At 39.2% G+C, this 27608-nt stretch overlaps 1 protein-coding gene across 2 annotated transcripts; it reads right to left on the minus strand.

Moving 5' to 3' along the window:
- On the minus strand, window positions 1-27446 carry LOC125960254 (zinc finger protein 568-like). 2 transcript variants are annotated; one of them, XM_012538366.3, is made up of 5 exons: window positions 26962-27446; window positions 25826-25878; window positions 12866-12989; window positions 12474-12569; window positions 1-7204 (listed from the first exon to the last, which is right to left on the minus strand). In XM_012538366.3, the coding sequence occupies exons 2-5, from the start codon at window positions 25832-25834 to the stop codon at window positions 5769-5771; spliced, it is 1665 nt and encodes a 554-aa protein (XP_012393820.2). In that variant the 5' UTR covers window positions 25835-25878; window positions 26962-27446; the 3' UTR covers window positions 1-5768. The 2 variants fall into 2 exon arrangements, with proteins under 2 accessions (XP_012393820.2, XP_033269589.2); XM_033413698.2 differs by lacking the exon at window positions 26962-27446 and adding an exon at window positions 26618-26746.
- Between the last annotated feature and the right edge of the window lie 162 nt (window positions 27447-27608).

Here is a 27608-nt window from a genome sequence, read left to right on the forward strand (position 1 = left end):
TTGGAAATAGATATAAATTCCTGTAGAGTTTAATGGCAAGTTTCACCAAAAATAAAAAAAATTAAAAAAAATAAGGCATTAACTACATTTTAAATATCTATGTTGTCAGGCAAGGAATCCAACTGATAGGAATCTACCCACTTCCAGAAATTAAAAAAGCAACATGAAACAATACATGTGCAGTAAATTGTACAATCATTTGTAAAAATAAGAAACCTGAAATTTCATTGGTAGAATAGGGTTTGTCTTTATTATGTAATCATTTAAAATTTTTTTAATTTTATATTGGAGTACAGTTGATTAACAATGTGTCAGTTTCAGGTGTACAGCAAAGTGATTCAGTTATACATATACATATCCATTCTTTTTCATTTTCCCATAAAGGTTATTACAGAATATTGAGTATAGTTCTTTGTGCTATACAGTGGGTCCTTGCTGTTTATTTTATATAATGTGTATATGTTAATCCCAAACTCCTGATTTATCCCCCCCATTTCCCCTTTGGTAACTATAAGTTTGTTTTTGAAGTCTGAGTCTATTTCTGTTTTGTAAATAAGTTCATTTGTATCATGTTTTTTTAGATTCCACATATGTGATATCATATATTTATCTTTCTCTGACTTCACTTAGTATGATCTCATCCATGTTGCTGCAAATGGCATAATTTCATTCTTTTTTTTTTTTGCGGTACACGGGCCTCTCACTGCTGTGGCCTCTCCCGTTGCGGAGCACAGGCTCCAGACGCGCAGGCTCAGCGGCCATGGCTCACGGGCCCAGCCGCTCCGCGGCATGTGGGATCTTCTCAGACTGGGTCACGAACCCATGTCCCCTGCATCGGCAGGCGGACTCTCAACCACTGCGCCACCGGGGAAGCCCAATTTCATTCTTTTCTATGGCTGAGTATTATCCCATTGTATAAATATGCCACATCTTTTTCCTCCATTCCTCTGTTGATGGACATTTAGGTTGTTTCCATGTCCTGGCTATTATAAGTAGCGCTGCAATGAACACTGGGGTGCATGTAATTTTCCAAATTATGGTTTTCTCCAGATACATGCCCAGGAGTGGGCTTGATGGATCATATGGTAGTTTTATTTTTAGGTGTTTTTTGTTTGTTTGTTTGTTTTTTGTGGTACGCGGGGTCTCACTGCTGTGACCTCTCCCCTTGCAGAGCACAGGCTCCGGACGCGCAGGCCCAGCGGCCATGGCTCACGGGCCCAGCCGCTCCGCAGCATGTGGGATCCTCCCGGACTGGGGCACGAACCCATGTCCCCTGCATCGGCAGGTGGACTCTCAACCACTGCGCCACTAGGGAAGCCCCTATTTTTAGTTTTTTAAGGAACCTCCATACTGTTCTCCACCATGGTTGTACCAATTTACATTCCCACCAACAGCGTAGGAGGGTTCCCTTTTCTCCACACCCTCTCCAGCACTGTTTGTAGACTTTCTGATGATGGCCATTCTGAATGGTGTGAGATGGTACTTGTGGTTTTGATTTGCATTTCTCTAATAATTAGCGATGTTGGGCATTTTTTAATGTGCTTTTTCTATGTAATCATTTAAAGCTAACTAGTTACATCTGTAGGTTTTGATTGGAAGGAAATCCACTGGTATGTTATCAAGTGAGAAAAGGAGGCTATACTTCAATGTGTCAGCACAATCCCAGTCAAACTACACCACTCCCAGCCATAACCTCCATTACGAAAATAAAGCTCCAATGTGGGTATGAGAGGGTATGGAGAAAAGGATGAAAGGCTTTTGATGTTGGCACTTCAGAAAATAGGTACAGATAGCTCTTTTTTCTGTGTTGTTTAAACCTTTGCAGTATATCTCATTTTTGGCAAAACATGTTACATAAATTTGGACTAGAACTCTCAAATCTTGAAAATAGAAATATGTATACATGGGCAAAAAATCAGAATCATTTCTTTTTAAAATTTATTGAAGTATAGTTCAATTACAATGTTGTGTTAATTAATGCTGTAAAGTGACTCAGTTATACATATATTTTTTCATATTCTTTTCCATTATGGTTTATCACAGGATATTGAATATAATTCCCTGTGCTATACAGTAGGACCTTGTTGTTATCCATTCTATATATACCAGTTTGCATCTGCTAATCCCGAACTTCCAATCCAACCCTCTCCCAACCCCCTCCCCCTTGGCAACCTCCAGTCTACAGAGAATCATTTCTTGACATTCATTATAACATTTATAACTCAAAAAGTTAGAAATTGTAGAGAAAGTATAGATAAAATTTAGTAATCATTTCCCTCTTTAAAAAAAATGCTCAAATTTTTGTTATAAATTGTCCTCCAATGGGTTGATTGATATTTAGCTATGACCGATTTAATCTGTCACATAATACATGTTTACATTAAACTTAGTACGTAATATTTTTCTAAAGTGTGGGGCAAAGGTGGAATACACTGGATGGTGATTATTCCAAATACTGTGACTGATTACACCCCATGAGGTGTGATTAAGAGGGCAATGCAGTGACCTCACAGCAGTTGAATATGCATATGCTGCTAACAGTTTACTACTTTCAGTGGATAAGTTGTTTTAGTGTCTAGTTTTCAACGTGCAAACACTACATTTATACATCACATTTTTTACAATCTGACAGATCAGGTCATGAACCATTTTATTCTAGACAAAACAACCCCTCTGTTTTCTTTTAATAGGCTGCTAGATTTGACTTGCTATTTTAATTGGAATACTCATATACCATTGAGTACAATGGATTATTTTTATAGCTGATTTGAGCTGGATGCTGGCCTTTTCCAAATTTGGTATAAGGGTTGTGTTAGCCTCATAGCTGATACTCTTTATATCTTAAAGACTTAGATTTTATCTACTCTAGTACTAGAGGAATTATATGGTGTAGCTCTTTAATTAGTTTTTTCTTGGTTCTTACTATATTCAGGAAACTACTACTTTTCCTGGATTTCAGACATACTAAAAAAAGCTGCATATAAACATATACTGTGAGACGCTAAATGCAAACAGACATTTCCTACATCTTAACAAATCAAAGTTGTATATATATACACACACATATACGTTTAAGAAAATAATGCTTTTTCTATCATTTCACATACACTATAAAAAGCTGAATATAAACATTTTCTCATGTTACTAAAGTGGAATAAACGTGTATGTATAGGAAAATATATTTTTCTAAGACTCGGATATATAAAGTTGAATATAAACTTATAACATATAGGCACAGAATTTCTTAGTTCACACCCGTCCGGGCACAGGGCAGTTCTGAATTGTTTCATCATCTCAATAATGTCAAAGACACAAGTTATTCCTGTGCCAATCTCAGTTTCTCGCCTCCCCTGGTTGTAAAATGGCCATAATTCCAGGTATCACACAGACACAGAGACATGCATCCTGTATATAGGAAGACCATTTCCTCCTATTTTGTTAGTAAACAATATTTAACTGAAGCTCACCTGCAGACTTTTTGCTTAGATCTTCTATGGCCGGGACTGTTACACACATGCCCAGCTGCAAAGCAATTAGGAGGGCAAGCATCTGGCATTTAGACTTAGGTGGGCAGCAGGCAATCCTGGCAAAGGGAGAATGGTTAATACCAATGGACAGGCAACCAACAGTGTCAGCCAAACAATATTGGCTTATTTCTTCATCTCCTTCATTTCTGTAGTTACACATCCTTTCTCACTTATGATGCTTGAGTTTTTTCTTTCTAGGGTGCAATCTTTTTCACTTCAAAAAGTTTAAGGTGTTTTTTGGGGCTTTGCACTTATTTTGTTAGAGCACCTCAACATACTAGAGTTGGATGCTTATTCATTCACTCTCTTATTCCTCTGATCAACAGATGTTTAATGGGAACCTACCAGGAATAGGCAGTACACTAAGTATAAGGAAGTGAGAATGAACCCCTGCTTTGAATTTTCCCTGTTTTCTACATATACTGAAAGAAGTTAAATTCCCTCAGTAAAGCTTTGGTTGCATCCTACAAATTTTAACATGAAGTTGTCTCTTTGTCCTTCATTTGAATGACAATCTGCCTAATGATAATTTGCTTTGATTTCTTTTCTAAAAAAAAAAATTTATTTATTTTTATTTTTGGCTGCGTTGGGTCTTTGTTGCTGTGCATGGGCTAAGCGGTGAGCAGGGGCTACTCTTCGTTGCAGTGCCCGGGCTTCTCATTGGGTGGCTTCTCTTGTTGAAGAGCATGGGCTCTAGGCGCTCTCGGGCTCAGTATTTGTGGCTCGCGGGCTCTAGAGCGCAGGCTCAGTAGTTGTGGCGCACGGGCTTAGTTGCTCAGCGGTTTGTGGGATCTTCCCAGAGCAGGGCAGGAACCCGTGTCCCTTGCATTGGCAGGTGGATTCTTAACCACTGAGCCATGAGGGAAGCCCTGCCTTGATTTCCTTTTTAATGTAAAAATTATTTATACAATTATCTTAAATTTCCTTGTGGAGAAATGGATTTTGGCTGAGGCTTTATCTTCTAATTCACTAAAACAGAGACCAGAGATCATGGCATATGTCTCTTGTTTTTTAGAAGGTCTTAAAATAAATTATCTAAGTCTTCCCTCTGACCTCACAGCACCCCACTTTTATTCTACTGGGGTTCTTTACATTATGAACCCCCTAATGGGGAAAAGGGCAACCTATGAAAAGCTTGTTTTAAAATTTTTCTCCAGAAGGAAATATCTAACATTCCATGAAGAAAGATGATGTAAGATCTTCATATAGTCACTGCACACATAAGGCCTTCCTCTCATATGATCTCTAATACACAATTAGGAAAACAAAATTAAGAATAAAGCCCCTCTAGGGCTTCCCTGGTGGCGCAGTGGTTGAGAGTCCACCTGCCAATGTAGGGGACATGGGTTCGTGCCCCGGTCCGGGAAGATCCCACATGCCACGGAGCGGCTGCGCCCGTGAGCCATGGCCGCTAAGCCTGCGCGTCTGGAGCCTGTGCTCCACAACGGGAGAGGCCACAACAGTGAGAGGTCCACGTACCGCAAAAAAAAAAAAAAGAATAAAGCCCCTCTTATTTAACACACTTTCAATATGAACCAGACACTATTCTAAGGGATACAATGTACACAATGCTACTAAGAAATATGGTTCTAATATTACTAATAGATAAATGAGAGAATTTGGTTAAGTCATTAGCCCTATAAGAAATGAGTAATAATGGTGAAGCCAAGTAAACACTAAATATTGGTTAAATCCTTTCCCACTCTGATTCAGTTCAGAGCTTGCAAACATTTAACAAGAGTTGAATGGAATGGAAGAATCTGCTGCATTTTTAACAATGTAGCCTTCCTCTAGTATGAATTATCAGATGAATAATTAGTTAGCTAAAGCAAATTGGTGCTCCATATAAATATTTATATTATGACTTCTGATTTCCCATAAGGGCTAATTGACCCTTGATGTTGAAAAAAGTTAGAATGATTAATGTCTCTAACACTGCTTTTCTAATAAGCCTTTCCACTTTCTTTATATTCATGGAGTTTTTCACTTTTTTACCAATTGATTGATGTCTAATAAATTCTGAAACACAAATACACCCTCGCAATTCATAACATTTATAAGGTTTTAAATCAGTAACAAATATCAATTCCGGACTCCCTCACATCCACAGTATGAACTCTGATATTAAGTTGTTATCCTTAAATGCTTTCCCATATTCCTTACAATTAGAGGGGGTTTTGTTTGTGTTTTACTAGTATGAATTTCCAGGTGTCAATTAAATTCCAAGCTTCCCACATGCCTTCATTCACTCCTCTGTCCTGTATGAATTCTTTGATGTTGACTAAGGTGTGAGCCACGAATAAAGGCTTTCCCACATTCCTTACATTCATAGGGTTTCTCACCAGTATGAATCTTCTGGTGTCGACTAAGTTCTGAGCCACGACCAAAGCCCTTCCCACATTCTTTACACTCATAGGGTTTTTCACCACTATGACTCCTCTTGTGATGAGTAAGTTCTGACCTTCGAATAAAAGCCTTCCCACATTCCTTACATTTATGGGGTCTCTCACCAGTGTGAACTTTTTGATGTCGGATAAGTTCTGTGCTACAAGTAAAGGCCATTTCACATTCCTGACATTTATAAGGTTTCTCACCCGTGTGAGCTCTCTGATGTCTGGTAAGTTCTGAGCCACGACGAAAAGACTTCCCACATTGCTTACATTTATATGGTTTCTCACCAGTATGAACACTCTGATGTCGGACAAGATGTGAATCAGAGATAAAAGCTTTCCCACATTCCTTACATTTATGAGGTTTCTCACCAGTATGAGTTCTTTGATGTAGATTCAGTTGTGAGGCACAACTATAGACCTTCCCACATTCCTTACATTCATAGCGTCTTTCACCAGTATGAATTATCTGATGAAGACTAAGTTGTGTGTCATAACGAAAAGCTTTCCCACATTCCTTACACTTATAGGGTTTCTCACCAGTATGGATTCTCTGATGTCGAATAAGGTGTGAGGGACGGGTAAAGGCTTTCCCACACTCCTTACATTCATAGTATTTCTCATCAGTATGAATTCTCTGATGTAAATTAAGTTGTGAGGTAGATGGAAATGGCTTTCCACACTCTGTACACTTATAGGGTTTCTCATCTATATGAATCCTTTGATGTTTACTAAGTTGCGAGTTAGAATGAAAGGCTTTCCCACATTCCTTACATTTATGAGGTTTCTCGGCAGTATTAATGCTCTGAGATTTAGTAATCTGAGCATCACGAATAAAGGCACATTTCTTATTTTCATCACTTTTTTTGCTTTCATGAATTCTCTGATGCTTAATCAAGTCTGACCTACTATTAAAGGCTTTCCCACATTCTCCACATTTAGATTCTTTTTCCTTATTATGACTTCCTTCACGTTGACTATGGTGTGATTGGTACCTGAAAGTCTTACATTCCTTGGATTCACAGGATTTTGCTCCATTATGAGTTGTCTGAGGTGTTCTACGATCTGTGCACTGAATGGAAGTGGATCTTTTTTCAGAGGTTATTGTGGCTTGTCTGAAACGTCCTTCCTGTAGCCTCTCCAAGTGGCATCTGATTTCTCTGTTACTTCTGACCCTAGTGTACTCAAGGGTAGAGTTTGTAAGTCTTTTTGTTATCTCTGGTTGAAATGACTGAACTTCATAACTGTCCTCCTTTAGCATCTTGGTTTCTCTTCTAGACTCCCAATCTGTAAGATAACAAAGAAAATAGTGGGTATTTTCATGTTGCAGGAGAAAGGAAAGTTCTAAGGTAGAAATGACAAACTAAAAATAGTGAATAATGTAAACGTTTAACACTGCATTGCAACTTGAAAAAAGGGTTGGGGGGAATAAGAACAGAGAAAATGAGGGGAGCTTGTGAAGGAGGTGATTCTTTGCCTCTGGTAAGAATCAGAATCAGCTGGGGAACCTGTTAAAAATATAATGTCCAGGACCCAACCAACTAAATGAGAATCTAAAGGAGTAGGACATTATCTAACAGCAAATCCTCTCATCTCTAGCCTCAAATATATCCAGGTTTTGACTACTTCTACTAGTATCTCTAGTGGCGATCATGTTGTCCAAAGCCATCTCTCATCAAGATTAACAAAACACTATCCTGGAGTATCTCCCTACTTCCTCCTTATATTCCACGCCCAACACAGTGGCTGTACTGTTCTTCTTAAAATAAGCTAGATCATGCCATTCTTCTGCTCAAAATTCTCCACTGTATTTCCCTCTCATGCAGAGTAAAAGTCAAAATCCTCCTGTGATCTACAGGGCCTTCCCTGAACTTGTCCTGCACTACCTCATTCTAACCTCACTGGCTATCTCCTCCCCTCAGCTGACTCTGTTCCAGCTCCCTGACCAACTGGATGGTCAAACTTGCCAAGCACACCTCTCCTTCAGAATCTCTGCCTGCAAATATCTTCCCTTAGATATCAATACGGCTCATTCAATTACTTCATTCTGACCTCTATGCAAACGCTGACTTAAGAGACCACTATTTTTTTTTTTTTTTTTGGCCATGTCCCACGGCATCTCAGTTCCCCAACCACGGATTGAACCTGGGCCCTGGCAATGAAAGCACCGAGTCCTAACCACTGGGCCACCTGGGGATTCCCCAAGAGACCACACTTTACAAAACAGGACGCTCATCCCTCTACTTACTGCATTTTTCTGCAGTACACATGTCATTTAATCTATTTCTCCAACATTATTACGAAAACTTTCAAACATAAAGAAAAATGAAAAGAATCAGACAGGGAACCCCCATATTCCCACTAGCTAGATTCTACAATAAACATTTGGCTATATTTGCGTTTTCACACATCTATCTACCCCTCCATCCATCAATCCATCTTGCAGACATTAGTATACTTCACCTCTAAACTCAACAGATTATATTTTAACTTGTTTATTTCTGTATTGTCTGCTCACCCTTCACTGTACCTATACAGAGTAAATACTCAATGACTGTTTGGTGAATGAATGGCCATTCGTTTTTTTTTTTTTTAATCTCCCTCACTGATTGAGGCAAAGTGTGACACTCAATGTTTAAATACAGTGCCTTTCCCAGTGCACTTCAAAAAAAATACAGAATTCCCTACCAGACCTGCAAAATTCTATAGTATCTGGTTCCTGCTTCCCTATTCACCTTCATTTTGAGGTGCTCTCACCTTGACTCACCATGAGCTCACTATACTGGCATCCATTTGACTCCCATATCATGCCAATTACTTTCTCATCTTAGACCCTTTCAGGAAATGTTTCATATTCCATGAATGTTTTGTGTTCCAGGATCTCTCCATGGCCAGTTTCTCTCATTCTAAATATCTTAATTTTCTGTCATGTATCCTGTTCTTTGCCCTCAATCTTTTTCTCAGTTCTGGAATTACATATTTGTTCATCAGTTTATCTACTGGTATAATTTCTCCCTAAGTGGCCTAGAACTAACATAATACTTATTGTATGCTCCATGATATAACCAACCCCAGCATACAGTTCAATTAATGTTAAATAAACTAATCAGTAGATTAAGCGTATTTAAATGGAAATAAAGAGAAATAAGCTAAAGATAATGAGATTAGGAGAGTGACTTGAGATTCACTTATCACTCCATGCTTCTAATTATTTAACAGGTGATAGAGGTGTCTTCCTGCTCCTGATTCCTGCCCAGCTTCAAAATGCTCTCCCTACATCACTTCTGATGCATATGGCAGTTAACACAGAAGCAACCCTGTGCCATTAGAGCAAATCTGTTCATGTGCGTACACCAGTGTCCTAGAATATTGACAGTTTTACACAACAATAAAAATCTATGTAATCCTACTCAATAACAGCCTAATCAAAAAATAGGCAGAAGACCTAAATAGATCATACAGATGGCCAACAAGTACATGAAAAGATGTTCAACACTGTTAATTATTAGAGAAATGCAAATCAAAACTACAATGAGGTACCACCTCATCCTGGTCAGAATGGCCATCATCAAAAAGGCCATCATCTCCTGGGCATATATCTGGAGAAAACAATACTTTGAAAAGATACATGTACCCCAATGTTCACTGCAGCACTATTTACAATAGCCAAGACATGGAAGCAACCTAAATGTCCATTGACAGAGGAATGGGTAAAGAAGATGTGGTACATATACAATGGACTACTACTCAGCCATAAAAAAAGAATGAAATAATGTCCATCCATGTTGTTGCAGCAATATGGATGGGCCTAGACATTATCATACTAAATGAAGTAAGTCAGAAAGAGAAAAACATATATCATATGTATCACTTATATGTGGAATCTAAAATATGACACAAATGAACTTATATATGAAACAGACTCACAGACATAGAGAACAGACTTGTGGCTGCCAAAGGGGGTGGGTGTGGGAAGGGATGGATTGGGAGTTTGGGATTAGCAGATGCAAACTTATTATACAGAGAATGGATAAACAACAAGGTCCTACTGTACAGCACAGGGAACTATATTCAATATCCTGTGATAAACCATAATGGAAAGAGTATGAAAAAGAATATGTATATATATGTATAACTGAATCACTCTGCTGTACAGTAGAAGTTAACACAACATTGTAAATCAACTATACTTCAATTAAAAAAGTGAGCTTCAATAACTACTATTATCAGACAAAACAGACTTTAAGACAAAAATTATAACTAGAGACAAAGGAAATTTTATAATTGACCATTTTATAATGACAATCTTATAATTTTATAATTACTATATAATGATAAGAAGGTCAATCCATCAGGAAATTATGTATCAGTTATAAGTATATATGCACCTAATAATAGAGCCCGAAAATACATGGAAGCAAAAACCTACAGAATTAAAGGGAAAAAGTGGCAATTCAACAAATTGAAGACTTTAATGCTCTATTTTCAATAATAGATAGGTCAACTTGCCAGATCAACAAGGAAACAGAAAACAACATACTCTTAAAAAGCCAATGAAACAAAGAAGAAATTACAAGAGAAATTAGAAAATACTTTTCAGTATGAATGAAATGAAAACTCAACATACCAAAACTCATGGGATATGGTTAAAACAGGTCTTAAAGGGAAATGTACAGCTTAAACTGCCTATATTAAAACCACAAAAGATCTCAAATCCATAATCTAACTTATACACCTAAGGAACTAGAAAAAGAAGAGCAAACTAAACCCAAAGATACCAGAAGGAAGGAAATAAAGAGAGAAGATAAATAAAATAGAAAAAAAATAGAGAAAATCAACATAACTATAAGTTGGTTCTTTGAAAACAACAAACTGACAAACTTTAGCTAGAATGACCAAGGAAAAAAGAAGATTCATAATAATACCAGGAATGAAAGTGGGGATATTACTACCAACATTACAGAAATTAAAAGAATTTCTAGGGAATACTATGAACAACTATATGCAACAAATTAGATCACTTAGATGAAATGGACAAATTCCTAGAAAGACACTACCAAAACTAACTCAAGAGGAAAGAGAACATATGAATAGGCCTACAAAGAGATTGAACAGTAATTTAAAAATCTTCCCAGCCCGTGCGCCTAGAGCCCATGCTCCGCAACGGGAGAGGCCACCGCAGGGAGAAGCCAGCACACCCCAGAGAGGGGTGGCCCCTGCTGGCTACAACTAGAGGGGGCCTGCGCACAGCAACGAAGACCCAACACAGCCAAAAAAATAAATAAAATAAAAAATACTAAAAAAAACCTTCCCACAAAGAAAAACCCAGGACCAGATGGCTTCACTGCTGAATTCTACTAAACACTTAAAGAAAACTTAATACAAATCGTTCACAAACACTTCAAATACAAATCCCTCACAAACACTTCAAAAAAAACAGAAGAGGAGGGAATACTTTCCAATGAATTCTCAGGCCACTACTACCCTGGTATCAAAACCAGAAAAAGGCATCACAAGAAAACTATAGATCAATATCCCTTACTTAATATAGACACAAAAATCCTCAACAAATAAAACCAAACTAAATCCACCAACAAATAGAAAGGGTAATACATCATGACCAAGTGTGATTTACCTGGGCAATGCAAAGTTGGTTTAATACCCAAAAATGCATCAATGCAATATACCATATTAATAGAACAAAGGATACAGACCACATATCTCAATATATGTAGAAAAAGCAGTTAACAAAAGTATTCTAAAACCCTTTCATGATAAACACATTTGACAAACTAGGAAAAGTGAAGCATTATTCATAGTAGCCTAAAAGTGGAAAACCATCCAAATGTCCATCATTTGATGAATGGATAAACAAAATGTGCTATAGTCACAACATGGAATACTATTTGGCAATATAAAGAAATGAAGTAGTAGTATATGCTACAGCATGTATGAACCTTGAAAACAAACATTCTGCTAATTGTAAGAAGCCAGTCACAAAGACTACGTACTGTGCGATTTCATTAATATGAAATGTCTAGAACAGCCAGCTCTATAGACAGAAAGCAGATTAGTCGTTGCGTAGGGCTGGGTGTGGGGAGTGACCACTAATGGGTATGGGATTTCATTTTGGGGTAAAGGAAAATGTTTTAAAATTAGATTGTTGTCATGGTTGCAAAACTCTGAATATACTAAAAGCCACTGAACTGTATCTTTAAATGAATGAATTCTATGATATGCCAATTATATCTCAAAAGAGCTACTTTTAAGTCAGAACAAAACTGGACCCAAAGTGCAGGGTAAATGGTTGTCTCGTGGGGAAGAGGAAGGCACTTCCTTCCTGAAATCAGAAGGAATAAGAGCAAGGGTAGCATGAAAGTGGTAAGTGGAATGAAAATTTGGGGGCTCATGCCGAAACATCCTTACTTTCTTCTCCAGATCTCAGGCTTTTCAGGGAGCTTTCCTACCAACATCTCAGAAGTGCTGCCTGCCTTCTCACAGGCCAGGTGGGTGACCACCTGCCATGGTCTTTCCCATATGAGTAACCATTACTCACCTGGGCACCATTCTTTTGTCTCGTTGCTGTTAACCATCCAAGGTTCCTTCCCCTGCTCCAATAAGGAGATCACATCTGGCTTAGAATCAGAAAATCCTGTTCAAGAAAGAAAAAAAGGACCAAGTTATGTTGTGAGTGTCCCAAAATTAAAATCAGTCCATGATTATCAGGAGAGAGGAGTAAGTAAATTAAGGGTCAGAGGAAAGGATGAAGAAGATAAAGTCTGATGGAGCAGCCAATTTCTAACTTCACAAGGCACAAAAAGCGTTCTTTGGTAAGCAAGAATCATTAATTCAGTCAAGCACTTGGGAGGCACTCACAAGAAATTTATAACAATAAACACAAAAATTCCAGAAGGCCAATTCTGAATTCTGGAGGGCAGGTAAACTTACCCAGTGAGATCAGGGTATTATAATTCTCCAACATCACATCTCGGTACAAATCCTTTTGAGCAGAGTGCAAGCACTCCCACTCCTTTTGAGTGAAGTAAATGGCCACATCTTTGAACTTCAAGTCCTGAAACCACAGATAAAAATACACAGAAATTAACGGGCAAAATCTTTACAATAAAATAAAAGAAATTTTGAAAAAGCAATTCAATAGGGGAACACCGTTGGGAAAACAGGATGTGCTGGACCTTTCAACATGAGTAAGTCAACAGCTCAATATCAAAAACAAACAACCCAATCCAAAAATGGGCCGAAGACCTAAATAGACATTTCTCCAAAGAAGACATACAGCTGGCCAAAAGGTACATGAAAAGATGCTCAACATCGCTAATTATTAGAAAAATGCAAATCAAAACTACAATGAGGGATCACCTCACACCGGTCACAATGGCCATCATCAAAAAGTCTACAAAGAGGGCTTCCCTGGTAGCGCAATGGTTGAGAGTCCGCCTGCCGATGCAGGGGAAACAGGTTCGTGGTCCGGTCCGGGAAGATCCCACATGCCGTGGAGTGGCTAGGCCCGTGAGCGATGGCCGCTGAGCCTGCACGTCCGGAGCCTGTGTTCCGCAACGGGAGAGGCCACAACAGTGAGAGGCCCGTGTACCGAAAAAAAAAAAAGTCTACAAAGAATAAATGCTGGATAGGGTGTGGAGAAAAGGGAACCCTCCTACACTGTTGGTGGGAATGTAAATTGATACAGCCACTATGGAAAACAGCATGGAGGTTCCTTAAAAAACTAAAAACAGAGCTACCATATGATCCTGCAAGCCCCTCCTGGGCATATATCCAGAGACAACCATAATTCGAAAAGATACATGCACCCCAGTGTTCACTGCAGCACTACTGACAATAGCCAAGACATGGAAGCAACCTAAATGTCCATCTACAGATAAATGGATAAAAATGATGTGGTACATTTATACAATGGACTATTATGCAGCCATAAAAGAGGAATGAAATAATGCCATTTGTAGCAACATGGATGGACCTAGAGATTATCATACTAAGTGAAGTAAGCCAGGCAGAGAAAGACAAATATCATATGATACTGCTTATATGTGGAATCTAAAAAAAAAAGGATACAGGCTTCCCTGGTGGCGCAGTGGTTAAGAATCCACCTGCCAATGCAGGGGACACGGGTTCAAACCCTGGGCCGGGAAGATCCCACATGCCGTGGAGCAACTAAGCCCGTGCGCTACAACTACTGAGCGTGCACTCTAGAGCCTGCGAGCCACAACTACTGAGCCCACATGCTGCAACTACTGAAGCCTGCACGCCTAGAACCCATGCTCTGCAACAAGAGAAGCCACCACAATGAGAAGCCCGCGCACTGCAACAAAGAGTAGCCCCCGCTCACCGCAAGTAGGAAAAGCCCGCACGCAGCACGAAAGACCCAACACAGCCAAAAATAAAATAAATTTATAAAAATAAATAAATAGATTTTTTTAAAAGATACAAATGAACTTATATACAAAACAGAAATAGACCCACAGATATAGAATACAAACTTATGGTTACCAAAGGGGAAAGGTGGGTGGGGGAGAGATAAATTAGGAGTTTGGGATTAACATATATACACTACGCTTCATAAAATAGATAATCAATAAGTACCTACTGTATAGAACAAAGAACTACACTCAATATTTTATAATAACCTATAAGGGAAAAGTATCTGAAAAAAATATACGTATAACTGAATCACTTTGCTGTACACCTGAAACTAACACAACATTGTATCAATAAATTGATTATACTTCTATTAGGGAAAAAAAAGAAAGAAAACATGGATAGGTCAGTGTGGAAACAAGGATGATCACAGCACACGTTCTTGGTGCACACATCATTTTTTTTTTTAATTGAAATACAGTTGATGTACAAATTATGTTTCACGTATATAACAGTGATCCACAATTTTTAAAAGTTATATTCCATTTATAGTTATTATAAAATATTAGTTACATTCCTTGTGTTGTACAAATCATTCTTAAACATGCTTGCTACTACAGATATAACCTCTCAGCATTATCCTCTTCCACTGTTTATTCCCAGGCCTGGGTGGATAGAGTCCAGATAATTGGTTATTAAATGAAGCTGTACGTACATGTACATAGCACATGCTATGTTCAGCACATAACACTGTGACCATCTCCTTCCATTCTCTCATTTTTAAAATTTGTTTAGAAGTCTGAAGAATTCAGGAATTTCCTGGCTGTCCAGTGGTTAGGACTCAGCGCTCTCACTGCCAAGGGCCTGGGTTCAATCTCTAATAGGGGAACTAAGATCCCACAAGCCACGCGAACAGAAAAAAAAAAAAAAAAAGTCTGAAGAATTCATAGATATCTTTAAAAATCTCTCTCTCTGAACATAGGATTTGGATATAATTTATGTGAATTAATTTCTTAAAAACTCAGGCTCATATTCAATTCTAGCTGTTTTACTTGTCACTATAAATAGACATAATTTTCATTGGCTGTATGATGCCCCATCTTATGTGTTCAATGTTCTCATTTTGCAGCACTAGCTTAAACAAGTTCTCTTGCGGTTACAAGAGTCGTTACTTCTCAATAATTTATGCATCTGGTTAAACTGTTCCTGTTACAATAAGTTGTCCCTAACTATACTCTCCTTGGTCCAGAACTACCAGGACTGATGAAGTAAGATCCAGACTCACATTGATGTGACCCAAGATGAGTATACACCACACAAGTTCAAAATGGACCCACGGACTCCTTGGAATATCACATAACTTCATATACTGAATCTATCATATTCCCAGTCAAAAAAAATCTCAAAGCTAAAGACACGGGCAAATACTGAGAATGCAACAAATCAGTGTCAATTACCTTCTTGTTTATCTGGAAAACCCAGGTTTGCAACATGGAATCTCACTTAATGAATCACCTCCACTTCATCAAAGCACAGCTCGAACAAGGGAGGTACAAAATTTTCAGCAAGGGTTGATTTCCCCATTCCATCAGTACTCCTGGTGGAAGGATAAGCACTTATGGAATGCTAAGGGGTTTTCTGAATAAATAGCTAAACATTTGTTAGAGAACAGAGAGACACTTATGGGACAGCAGCCTTTGGTAGCATCACTCATTGGAATAGGAAGAAGTGGGGAACAAGTCCCTTGGAAAGGCTCAGGGAGGCAGGCAGTTTCAGGAAAAAGAAATCCACTGTTGAAATCTTCCAGAATAAAAAATGCTTTCAAAGAAGGATAGAAGAAACATCAGTTCATATAAACAATGGCTTTTAGGGTTGCAAAACCAGATCATTTATATCCTGGGCTCATCTAAGAGAAAAGAAAGCTTAAAAAGGCAAAGGAAGAAAAAGCAAGAGCAGCCCTGAGTTACCAGACTGACCTCAGAGTTCCCAAAGGACTGAAAATGAATTTTGCTCTTTCCTCCTCTGTTCCTATCTTCCTGCTTTTGGCAACCCAGTGTGTACACACACACGCACAGACTCTCTTTCTCTTTCTTGACTTGAAGGAGAATAACAAACCTTTGCTTTCCCTGAATCCCAGGGAATCCAACTGTCCATAATGTATTGGTTCTGCACTGCAAAGACCTGGGACCTCTAGGACCAGGCCCTCAGAGTAAGGAAAAAGTAGAAGCAGCACTCCCATTCTCAGGGGCTACAAGGAAAACTGCCTGACTTGAACTCTGGCTACTGGTGGAAGGAAAATATTCTCCCCTGAGGAACTGTAACCACAAATTAGCCCTCACACAGGTCTCAGCTCATATTCCTATTACTAAAATGAATCTAAAAAACCTACCATCTATGAATCTACTTTAATGTGGTTCTGGTTTGGCGGTGCTCCTGGAAGAAGCAAGCCCAGATGTGTCCTAGAGGAACAACATTCACCCAGACCTCAAGAATCCATGGGTAGAATTCCAAGGAAAATGACCAAGGAGTCAAAAATAATAAAACAACACAACACTGTGAATGAACTAAATGCCACTGAACTGTACACTTTAAAATGATTAATTGTATGCTATGTGAATTTCACCTAAATAAAAAATTAAATAAAAATGAAACATGCAAAGAGGCATAATTCCATGATCCAAGAGGCAGGAAAATCAACTGTTTCAACTTTCATTATATTTGAAAATTTCCATAATAAAATGTTGGAGGGAAAATATCACACCTGTAAAAATTTACATATTATGCAGATAACACAGGTATATGATTTTTAAAAAGGGAGTAAGGTATTAAGAAACAAAACTCCACAGAGATAACAGGTAGATTTAAAAGAAAAAAATTTAAAACTTCTAGAATAAAAAACACAATACCTAAAATTAAATCATACAATGGCTGGAATAAATATCTCTGAAGAGAAAAATTACTGGGCTGAAATATTTAAAAAGAAATTACGCAGAATGCTATCAAAGACAATGGGGGAAAGTATAAGAGGTTAAGAAGATAAAGCAAGAAGGTTTAACAGATATCTAACTAGAGTTCTAGAAGAAAAAAGGAGAAAGGACTGAAAAAGGTAGTAATTGAAGACATAGTGTCTAAGAAATTTTCACAACTGGCGAAAGAAAGCATTATTCAGAAGCCAAATGAGTCTCAAACAATAAATAAAAAGAAATCCAGGGCAATTATATAAAAACTGAAGAGCATTAAAAACAGAGACTATGTTAAAAGTAATTTGATATTAAAGACATTGTCTACAAAAGAATAACAGTCTGATTGACAGATGTCTATTCAACAGCAACAATGTAAATCAGAGATGACAGAATAAAAATTCTCTCTCACAAGGGAGGACAAATAAAAACATTTTCAAAAAGCCAAAAGAACAGAAATTCATTAATGTATGTACTTCCAACTAAAGGAAAGTGTTCCCAGATAGAGGGTTTGAGATGTAAGAATGGTGAATGGTGCCGTTCTTTAAAATGGCAAAAATGTGGATAAACTAAGCTAACATTCAATATATAAAATAATAAAAATGTTTTATGGACTAAAAAAAAACAATGAAAGAAAAATACCTGACTACAATATAAGTTGCTTGATCAGCTGGAATATCTACTTCCTTATACTATTCAGCAAGAGCATAAAGATGTTCTTTAGTTTCAGACACTGGTAAGAAAAGTATGTTAAAATGTCTAAGGTAACCAATAAATAAACAAACACAGTTCATAACTTTCAAACTCACAGAAGGGAAAAGGGAATGAGATAATAAAATACAGAAAAGGTAGAATAAAAAGCACAAACTAAGTCAACAAAGATACTTTCAATTATGTCAGTAATTACAACTACTGTATAGACTATATGCTCTCATTAAAAGATACAGTTGGTCAAAAACCAAAGCCCAGTTATATGTTGTTTGTAAGAGACACATCCAAAACATAAACATCCAGAAAGACTGGAAGTAAAAGGCTAGTAGATAACGTGTACACACCTAACAAATAATAAATATATATAGTACATACACACAAAACAAAAAGGAACAGAATTATGACAGATAAACCCTCATCATTATGGGAGATTTAACATACCTCTCAAAATAACTGATAGATAACACAGATAAAAAGTCAGTAAAAATAGAGAACACTTAAATAATAAAACTAGTGAGCTTGATTTATTGGCCACATACAGAAAAATGCACCCAACTCAAATAATAATCATCTCAATCATATCTGGAAGATTCAGAAAAACTGACCACACTGGACTTTAAGACAAGACAGAAACATTTTTCATGAATACATACTAATGAAAAGATGCACCTTAATAGGATTGCCTATGGGGGGTGGGTGGGAAATGGAATGGAAGAGAAGTAAATAAATAATCAGAACAAGTGAACAACCTTGCCCAGACCAATAACAATGTGCCATGAAGTGAAGATTATGATTAACACTGCACTCAAAGCCTCCCCCCATCCAACCAAGGGAAAAAGAAAAAAGAAAAGAAGGGAACACTATGACATATTTTATGAGGCTAGACCAGAAGTCAGCAAACTTTTTCTATAAAGGGACAGAAAGTAAATATTTTATGTTTAAAATTTTACTTATTTATTTATTTATTTTTGCTGCATTGGGTCTTTGATGCTGCGCGCAGGCTTCTCATTGCGGTGGCTTCTCTTGTTGCGGAGCACGAGCTCTAGGCGCGCGGGCTTCAGTAGTTGTGGCTCGCGGGCTCTTGAGCACAGGATTGTGGTGCACGGGCTTAGCTGCTCCGCAGCGAGTGGGATCTTCCCGGACCAGGGCTCAAACCCATGTCCCCTGCATTGGCAGACAGATTCTTAACCAGTGCGCCACCAGGGAAGCCCAAGTAAATATTTTAAAGTCTGTGGGTCATTACTGTCTCTTGTAACTACTCTACTCTCACAGGGGCATGGAAGTAGCCGTAGACATTATATGAATGAATGAGTGTGGCTATGTTCCAATAAAGCCTTACTTATGGAGACTGAAATCTAAATTATACCATTTTCATATGTCATAAAATATTATTCTTCTTTTAATTTTTTTTCTAACCATTTAAAAATGTAGAAAACATTCTTGGCTTACAGGCCAGGGCCACAGTTTGCTGACTCTTGGACTAGAGTAACCTTGACAACATAACTTGCATAAAGATTTTATGAAAAATGGAAATTATAGGCCAAGCTTACACATGCTACAGATGTAAAAATTCTTTTCTTTTTTTTTTTTTTTGTGGTACGCGGGCCTCTCACTGTTGCAGCCTCTCCCGTTGTGGAGCACAGGCTCCGGACGCACAGGCTCAGTGGCCATGGCTCACGGGCCCAGCCGCTCTGCGGCATGTGGGATCTTCCCGGACCGGGGCACGAACCCGTGTCCCCTGCATCGGCAGGCGGACTCCCAACCACTGCACCACCAGGGAAGCCCAGATGTAAAAATTCTAAATAAATTATTAGCAAACTGAATTCAGCAATATGAAAAAGAATCATAATACATCATGGCCAAGTTAGGTTTCTCCTGGTATAACATAGTATAAATGATTTTAGAAATCAATTAAAGTTACTAAGCACATTAGCAAATTAAAAGAGAAAATCCATAAGATCACCTCAAGAGATGTAGAAATGTGTTTCAAAGAATTCAATATTCATTCGTGATTAAAAATTCAGAGCAAATTAGGAATAAAAAGTAATGTCTCTAACCTGATAAAGGACATCTTGAAAAAAAACAAAAATCCAAGAGAAAGCATCATAAATAGAAGTGAAACATCAAAGGAATCCTCTCTAAAACTGGGACTAAGAAAATGTGCCCACATTCTCACCAGTCAATACTGTTCTGGGAGATGGAGCCAGTGTGATAAGACAAGAATTAGCACCAGATGAAGACTGAAAAATGGAAAACATCAATATTTACAGATAACACAATTATTTACACACAAAAAGTGTCCTTATTCATCAATGATATGATTATCTAAGTTAGATGACCCCAAATCCAAAAGAACCTACAAGATATTACAATAAATGAGAGTTCAGCAAGTTGGATGGATATAAAATCATTATCTAAAAATCAATTTCATGTCTGTATACAAGAAACAATGAGAAAATTAGTCTAAAAATTAATACCATTCACAAAAAACACAAAATATTAAAATACCTAGGAATAAAATTAACAAAAGGCGTGTAAGACTCCAGTTAAAAACCTTTATTAGAAACCATTATACAAGACTGAAATCAGCAGAGTTATACCACATAGAGTGAGAGGAAAACTCAATACTGTAAAAATGTCAACATTCCACAAAACGATCAAAGATTCAATGTTGTACGAATTGATATCCCAACTGGATCTCTATGTAACTTGATCAGCCAACTCTAAAATTTATATGGAGAATCCAAAGGCCAGAAACAGCTAAGTCACTCTTCGAGGACAAGACTATGATGGTAGAGGAACATGACTTACCAAATATCAAATATTAATACCAAGCTGTCTTAATTAAGACAATGTGGTTTTGCTGGAGGGATAGACAAATTGGCCAGCTGGGAAAAACAAACACACCAGTGGATTAGAAAGGACAGAATAGACCAAAACGTATATATATATATATATATATATATATAAACTTAATTTATGACAGAATTGCCACTGAATTACAGAGAGGAAAGGATGATTGTGGAGTAAGAAATTTGGCCTCCAAAGAGAGATTCTTGCCTTTGTCTAGCTAATAGGACAACCTCTAAACACTTGGAATTCCCCAAGTGACAGGAATGTCTTTATTATTTATGGTGGGCCCCCAAGACCACATATGTTAGTTTATGCTAACGAAACGATGTAGGGTAGGGGCTGGCCATGCAAGAAAGACCAACCATGTAATCAGAACCTTGGGGCTTTGGGTTATGTGATAGCAGCTTGACTTCCAGGCAAGTAGGGAAGGGAGATGCTGGAGATTGCATTTAACCACGTGAAAATGATTCAATCTTGCCTATGCAATGAAGCGTCAATAAAAACTCTAGGCACTGAGCTCAGGTGAGCTTCCCTGCATGTTGTCACATATCAATATTGGGAAGGTAAACTTCAAGTTTGGAACCCTCTCAGATTCTATCCTACGCATCTTTTCCCTTGGCTAATTTTGTTGCTGTTGTTGTTCTATCTGTCCAGTAAGACTGCAAGTTTTTTTTTAATCTAAGTATAGTTGATGTACAATATTATATGTTACAGGTGTACAATATAGTGATCCCTTGGCTAATTTTAATGTATCCTTTCCCTGTAATAAATGTGACCATGAATTAATAGCTTTCAGTGAGTTCTGCGGGTCTTTCTAATAAGCTGTTGAACCTGAGGGTGGTTGGAGAATTTATCCAAATGGAAGAAGTAAAACTGGACCCTTGCCATACACCATGGTAAAAATCAACCCCAAGTGAATTAAAAGCTTAAACACAAAAGGCAAAACAAAACCATTTATAGAAAACATTATGGGAAAATATCTTTACTCTTAGGAGAAAAGAGATTTCTTAAACAAGACATACATAAATTAGTAAAGGAAAACAGTGTTAAATTTGATGGCATTAAAATTGAGAATTTCTACTATCTAAAGGTTAGAAGTCAAGACAAAAAATGACAGAAAGCATGTACAGCACATATGACTGACAATCCACAATATTTAAGGGATGCTTACAAAGCATTAAAGGGAACGAAAAACTGGAAATATAAAGCTCAATAGAAAAATTAGAAAATGAGATGAAATGGTACTTCAGAGAAGAGAAAGCATGAAAGGGGGCTCAACCTCATTTAAAACCAAGATACGCACATTTAAATTCAGAATAACATAGCAACTCATGCCTACCAAATGGGTAAAAACTGAAGTCTGACAGTACCAAGTATTTGGTGAGGATATGAAGTAACAGGATTTATTACTGGGTATAAACACTAGAACAACTGGGCAATGTCTAGTGAGATTAAAGATGCACATACTCTATGACCCAACAATTCCATTTCCAGTTATATAACTAGAGAAATTCTTGTGCATGATACCAAGAGACAAATTCAAGGATGTTCACAGGAATAATGACTGTAATATGAAAGAAAAAAAATATATATTTATACAGTGGATGGCTATACAGTAGGATAAATTCACAATGTGAATGAATCTCATGAATATACGTTGAGAGACAAATAATGAAGTTGCAGAAGATTCCAAACAGTTTGATTTTATTTATATCAAATTTTAAAATGACAATAAACACATATGATTAAAACTGTAAAGAAAAGCAAGGGAAAGAAAAACATAAAATTCAGAATAACAGTTACCTGTGAAGGGCAGAAAAGGGAATTGGATTGGGATGATTCACAGCTCACATGGGGTTTTTAACAATGCTTAATGCTCTACTTCTTAAATATGGGTGTTCACTCATTCACCGCACCATAAACATTTTTTACTATTCAATATTTAATAAAAGCAGTTTTTAACGAGAGTTACAATACAGTGTGATAAGAACAGATGCAACAGAGGGGAATGCAGTCACTCAGAGGCAGCAAGCATAATCAGGAAAGTGAAGTAGGCTTCACAGAACCCTGAGAAAGTGGTGGTGAGGGATAAGCTCCCCTCTTGTGCTTCTTGTGCCATGGAGGCCAGAGATATCACTGGGCATTCTGAGAAAGGCTAAAGTCAAGTCAGAGAGGGAGCAGAGCAATGAGACTGAAAACAAGTATCAGCTCGCGAGACCTTTAGAGGTTCTCACAGGTCAGGGATTTTTTTTTTTTTTTTGCCGTGCCACGTGGGTTGCGGGATCTTAGTTCCCCGAGCAGGGATTGAACCCGCGCCCTGGGCAGTGAAAGTGTGGAGTCCTAACCACTGGACCACCAGGGAATTCCCTCACAGGTCAGGGATTTTAAGCAGGATACATGAGCTCCGATTACAAGTAGAAGAAACTTCCTATGGGAAACGAGGTACAATGACTTACTTAGGTTGAGAGGTATGTGGAGAATTTCCTGTAACAAGAAGAAGATTAACTGGGGCCCTGAAAAGGAACAGAACTCCAGCAAACAAAAACAGACCAAGCAGCATTCCAAGCAGAGTGAACGTGGTAAGTTGGAGGTAGAGAGGGAGACTAATTGAATCCTGTGTGTCTGAGGAGCAGACAGTTCACTGGGGTAACTGGTGAGGGATTCTGGGCAAGGAGTAGATAGAAGCGATGCTGAAGAAGTCCAAAGGGATCAGAACAGAAAGGTCTTGGGTGACAGTCACCTCTGCCAGGACTCAACATACCATCTTTACTCACCACTTTACTCCAATACTAGGATTGGTGCTCTAGTAAATATAGAATGTGCTTTTCAGTAAATAAACAATGAATGTGAAAGAGCTAGAGCTTTATCCTGAAAGTAACAGGGATTCACTGAATAAAGGAAGTGACATAACTGGACTATTTTATTTTTGAGGAATAACCTAGAGCCAGGGAGTACGATTAAATCAACGTATCACCCACTTCCACAAAAGTCTCATCTGGCACAGAGACAGTGGAGTGAGGTCACAGGGCACGAGACCGAAAAGGAGCAGGAAAGGGACAGATGCAAAGGGATCTGCCACCACTCTGAATGTTGGGGAGATCAGGAAGTAGGAGCTGGGGACCTCCCGGTTGCTGGTGTAAGCGCACATTCAGGTAAATTTCCATTACCACCATATTCCCCAAACCCTGTAGACTACATTATATAGAATAAGTTATGAGGAAGCCATGGTCTGAGAGCTAATAAATGGTGGATATTGGGTAAGACTCTACGCTTTTATGCCGTGCAGAGCCTCTTATTAATACAGTGAAAGGACAATGATCACTCTGAGGAGAGGAGGAAACAGGGAGAAATGGACAGTCGAAGGTTGAAGGGCAAAGGGGAGCTAGACTTTCTTCCTCACCCAAATATGCTGAGAATTGACGGGGAGAATGTAGTCCTCTTCTGAGAATCTTAGGAAGGGTCTGGCCAGAATGGAAATTGGGAGACAAATTCAATAAGTTCTCACAGCATTCAGAAAAGTCAAAGAGAAAGGAAGAAACAGATTCATCCAGAAAAGAAAGAATATTTCTTTAGTCTTTAGGGTGAAAAGAATCCTTGAAAAGCAAGTGGACAGAATTAATAAAGGAAGACCTTCACTCAGACACATCCAGGAAAAAAAAACTCCGAATCTCACATACTACAAATACCATGCCATTCTTTAAAATCAACTAGAAATTTTACAGCCAACATTCTCTAGTTATATCTCAAACCAGATACCTTAAGGATTAAATTGTTTAGACAAAAGTACTTTAGAAAAATGAGTGACTTTCTATTTTTGTAGAGAAGACCTTCTGGCATGACATAAAGAGAACATTTTTTGAAAACTCTGAATCTTAAAAACACACAAAAGATACATTAACCGTGAAAAAATATTTCTAAAACAACCTGTAAATGACAGAGAAAATATGCTTAACGTATAAACTGACAAATGGGCAAAAGAAATCAGTAGGCAATTTAGAAATCCCAACTGTACCATTTATTAACTGTAATTTTGGACCAAGTGACTTAACAGAATCTATTTTCTCATCTGTCAACTTAGAATAATAATATATTTCATAAAATCTGAGATGCCACTGACTGTAAAGCCACCATTACTTTATATACCACGAAAGAAAAAAAATGCAATCAATGAAACTATAACTTAAAGGGAATTGACAAACCCATCCTGATTTCAGAGAAGTTAAAATGTGGGGGAAAAAAGCATCACTGAATTAATGAAAAACAGTCATAACTGACTCATTGGGTTGTTATGTGGATTCAACAAGATAACACATATCAAGAGCTTCAAACTACAAGTGGCTCAAAGTAAACACCCAATAAGTTAGTTGCTTCTATTAGTAATATGATCCCATTCTGTGAACAAAATTACATACCCACACATACGTGCAGACAAAATAATTTAAAAACATTAATAGTGATTAACCTCTAGGTGATGGGACCATGGGCCATAAACTTTAATAACTTACTCAAATTTTGAAATTTTTGCAAAAATCCTATATAACTTTAATCGTTAGAAAGAGAGCAATTAGGTTATTTCTATTTGGAGGGGGGGATATCTAAATCTGAAAGGGGCAGGCAGGCATTCCAGGCTGTTAGAAATCTGGAAGCAAATAGGCTACTGCATGTGACTCTGGAGGGGACAACAAAGAAATTAGTGAGACTTAACTAAACTTATTCTGTTCTTCAACTTCCCTGCCAAATCACGGAGGCACATCCTGTCAAGACTGTTATAGCACTGAACAAAATCCAGGGAAATGGAAAATCCAGATTAGATAAGACAATGTATGCAAGGCAGACAGCCCAGGTTTAGGTTCCTGGCTTGTTTAGGAGGAAACCATCTCTTCCCCTTTCTCCAAATCACTACTGTAAATCTCTTGGCTAGAATCCTGAAATAGGATAGTGTCCTGAAAACAGAGAAGCCCTTTCCAAGAAGAAAATTGCAAATACAACTTACCTCCGCCATGACTTTTGATGAACAGCAGCTCTTTTCTCCTCCTCTTCTGGATTCTTAGAGAAGGAAAAAGGTAGAAAATGGTTAAGAAACTAAGAGACAGCAGTTCCTTCCTGGAGCCCAGAGGAGGCCGAGTCAGAACAAATCCCTACCCCACCCCAGGCACTGAGAGGCAGCCCAAAACCAAAGAAGCCTGCAACCCCACCACCCTGTCTCATCTTCAAAAAGAAGAGCAGGCGACCTTAGGGGCCCTGATGGGAGTCTTGGGAAAGACTCCCAGACTGTGGCCTCTTTCCTCCATAAGAACCTGACTTTGGGTATTTTCAGACCCCAGTATCGTACACTGAGCCCAGATCTGTGGCTCCAAGAAACATCCTAATTGGATTCACCTGTTAAAGAATCCCACATTCCTGTCCTTTAGGCTGGCGGCACCTGCCTGGGCCTTGGTGGCCACACGGTGAAAGAACAGAGAAGCGGAAGTAGGAGGGCGTCCCAGCCCAAAGTTCTAGAAACCCCCCGACACCACCATAAACAGCCCCAGAAGCGCCATTCACTGCGCTGGAGAGCGAGCGGCTGCAGCTGTGCCACTTCTTGGGCTGGAGAGTGCAATGGGAGCGCAGTCCCGGCCTGAGGTAGACGCCCGGAACACACCCACCCGCGCAACCCACTCAGCGCCCACCAAAAATGTACAAAGAAGGCGCCATTCCCAGCTCCAAAGGGCAGAGTCTGCGACGTGGCCACATTGGGCGCGCGCACACCGAGCCACAGGGAGTCCCGCTTTGATAGAGTACCCACCACAGCACCGCGAGGCACTGGTTGCCGAGCACCGGTCGTCTGGCGCACAAACCAACACCAGGGAGTATCTCACGGACTTTCCCCAGGCAGGAGGCCACACAGCTACGGGACCCCTGACCTCCAGACATCCCCAGCCCGCCCCCGCGCCAGCCTGAAGCCACACCCTCCCGTGATGGCGCGCGGCCCATACCTCCCACCCCCGAGTGTGGACAAGCGGCCTGGAGAGCACCACCCTCCCCGTCGTCCTTTATTTTCCAAGCGCGTGCACGCAGCTTGGACATGCCCGACAGCCACCCATATTTAAAACTCCCGAAGGACCCCAGCCCTGACCCGAGCCTCCTCACCGTCCACTTCTCCGGGGTCCTCTCACTCCAGTCTGATTGAATCCGCCCCAAACCAGTGAGCGAGGCAACCTGGAATGCCCCGATCCTTTGCGTCCGAACTCCCGGCAACTCACACCGGCCAGCGAACTTCGGCCGGAATCCGCATACACCGCGGAGCCCTCGGGGAAATGTAGTCCAGAGAGGGAAAAAATCCAAATAGAGCCTGAACCGGCACAAGTCTTCTCCTCCCCAAGTCGCGTCGTGTTCCAAGCTTCAATGAAGCCCAGTCCTGACCGCCCAGCCGCACGCGAACATCCTCCAAGAACCTGGGCGAACTCACAGGTCGAGGTAGCAATAGGTGGCTGCGGAGGGGTAAGAAAGGGTTGTGGTCCGTGGAGGCTTCTGGGAAATGTAGCCCACAGGCGGGGAAAGGGGATGCTCAAGTTTCCGCTGAGAATTCATTCCCAGGTCCCGGGCGCCGCCGGGAAGTGCAGTCCTCACTCCGGAACGCTGGAAAGCTGCAGCCTGCCGTCCCGGCTTTTCAGCACGATTTGGGCGGGGCCCCAGGGACGCCCGGTAGGGGCTGGGCCCACCCTGAAGGCGTCTGGGAAATGTAGTACCAGCCTGCGTGTTGGGGACGTGGCGGGGAGAGTCTGAAGGGAAGCAGT

The sequence above is a fragment of the Orcinus orca genome, chromosome 20 (genome assembly GCF_937001465.1).
Source record: "Orcinus orca chromosome 20, mOrcOrc1.1, whole genome shotgun sequence".
Classification (NCBI taxonomy): Eukaryota; Metazoa; Chordata; class Mammalia; order Artiodactyla; family Delphinidae; genus Orcinus; species Orcinus orca.

Coding starts and splice junctions, on each gene's coding strand:
- LOC125960254 (XM_012538366.3), bottom strand. Junction 12,570..12,865: donor TAATACCCTGATCTCACTGG/GTAAGTTTACCT, acceptor TTTCTTGAACAG/GATTTTCTGATTCTAAGCCA. Junction 7,205..12,473: donor GACAAAAGAATGGTGCCCAG/GTGAGTAATGGT, acceptor GTTATCTTACAG/ATTGGGAGTCTAGAAGAGAA.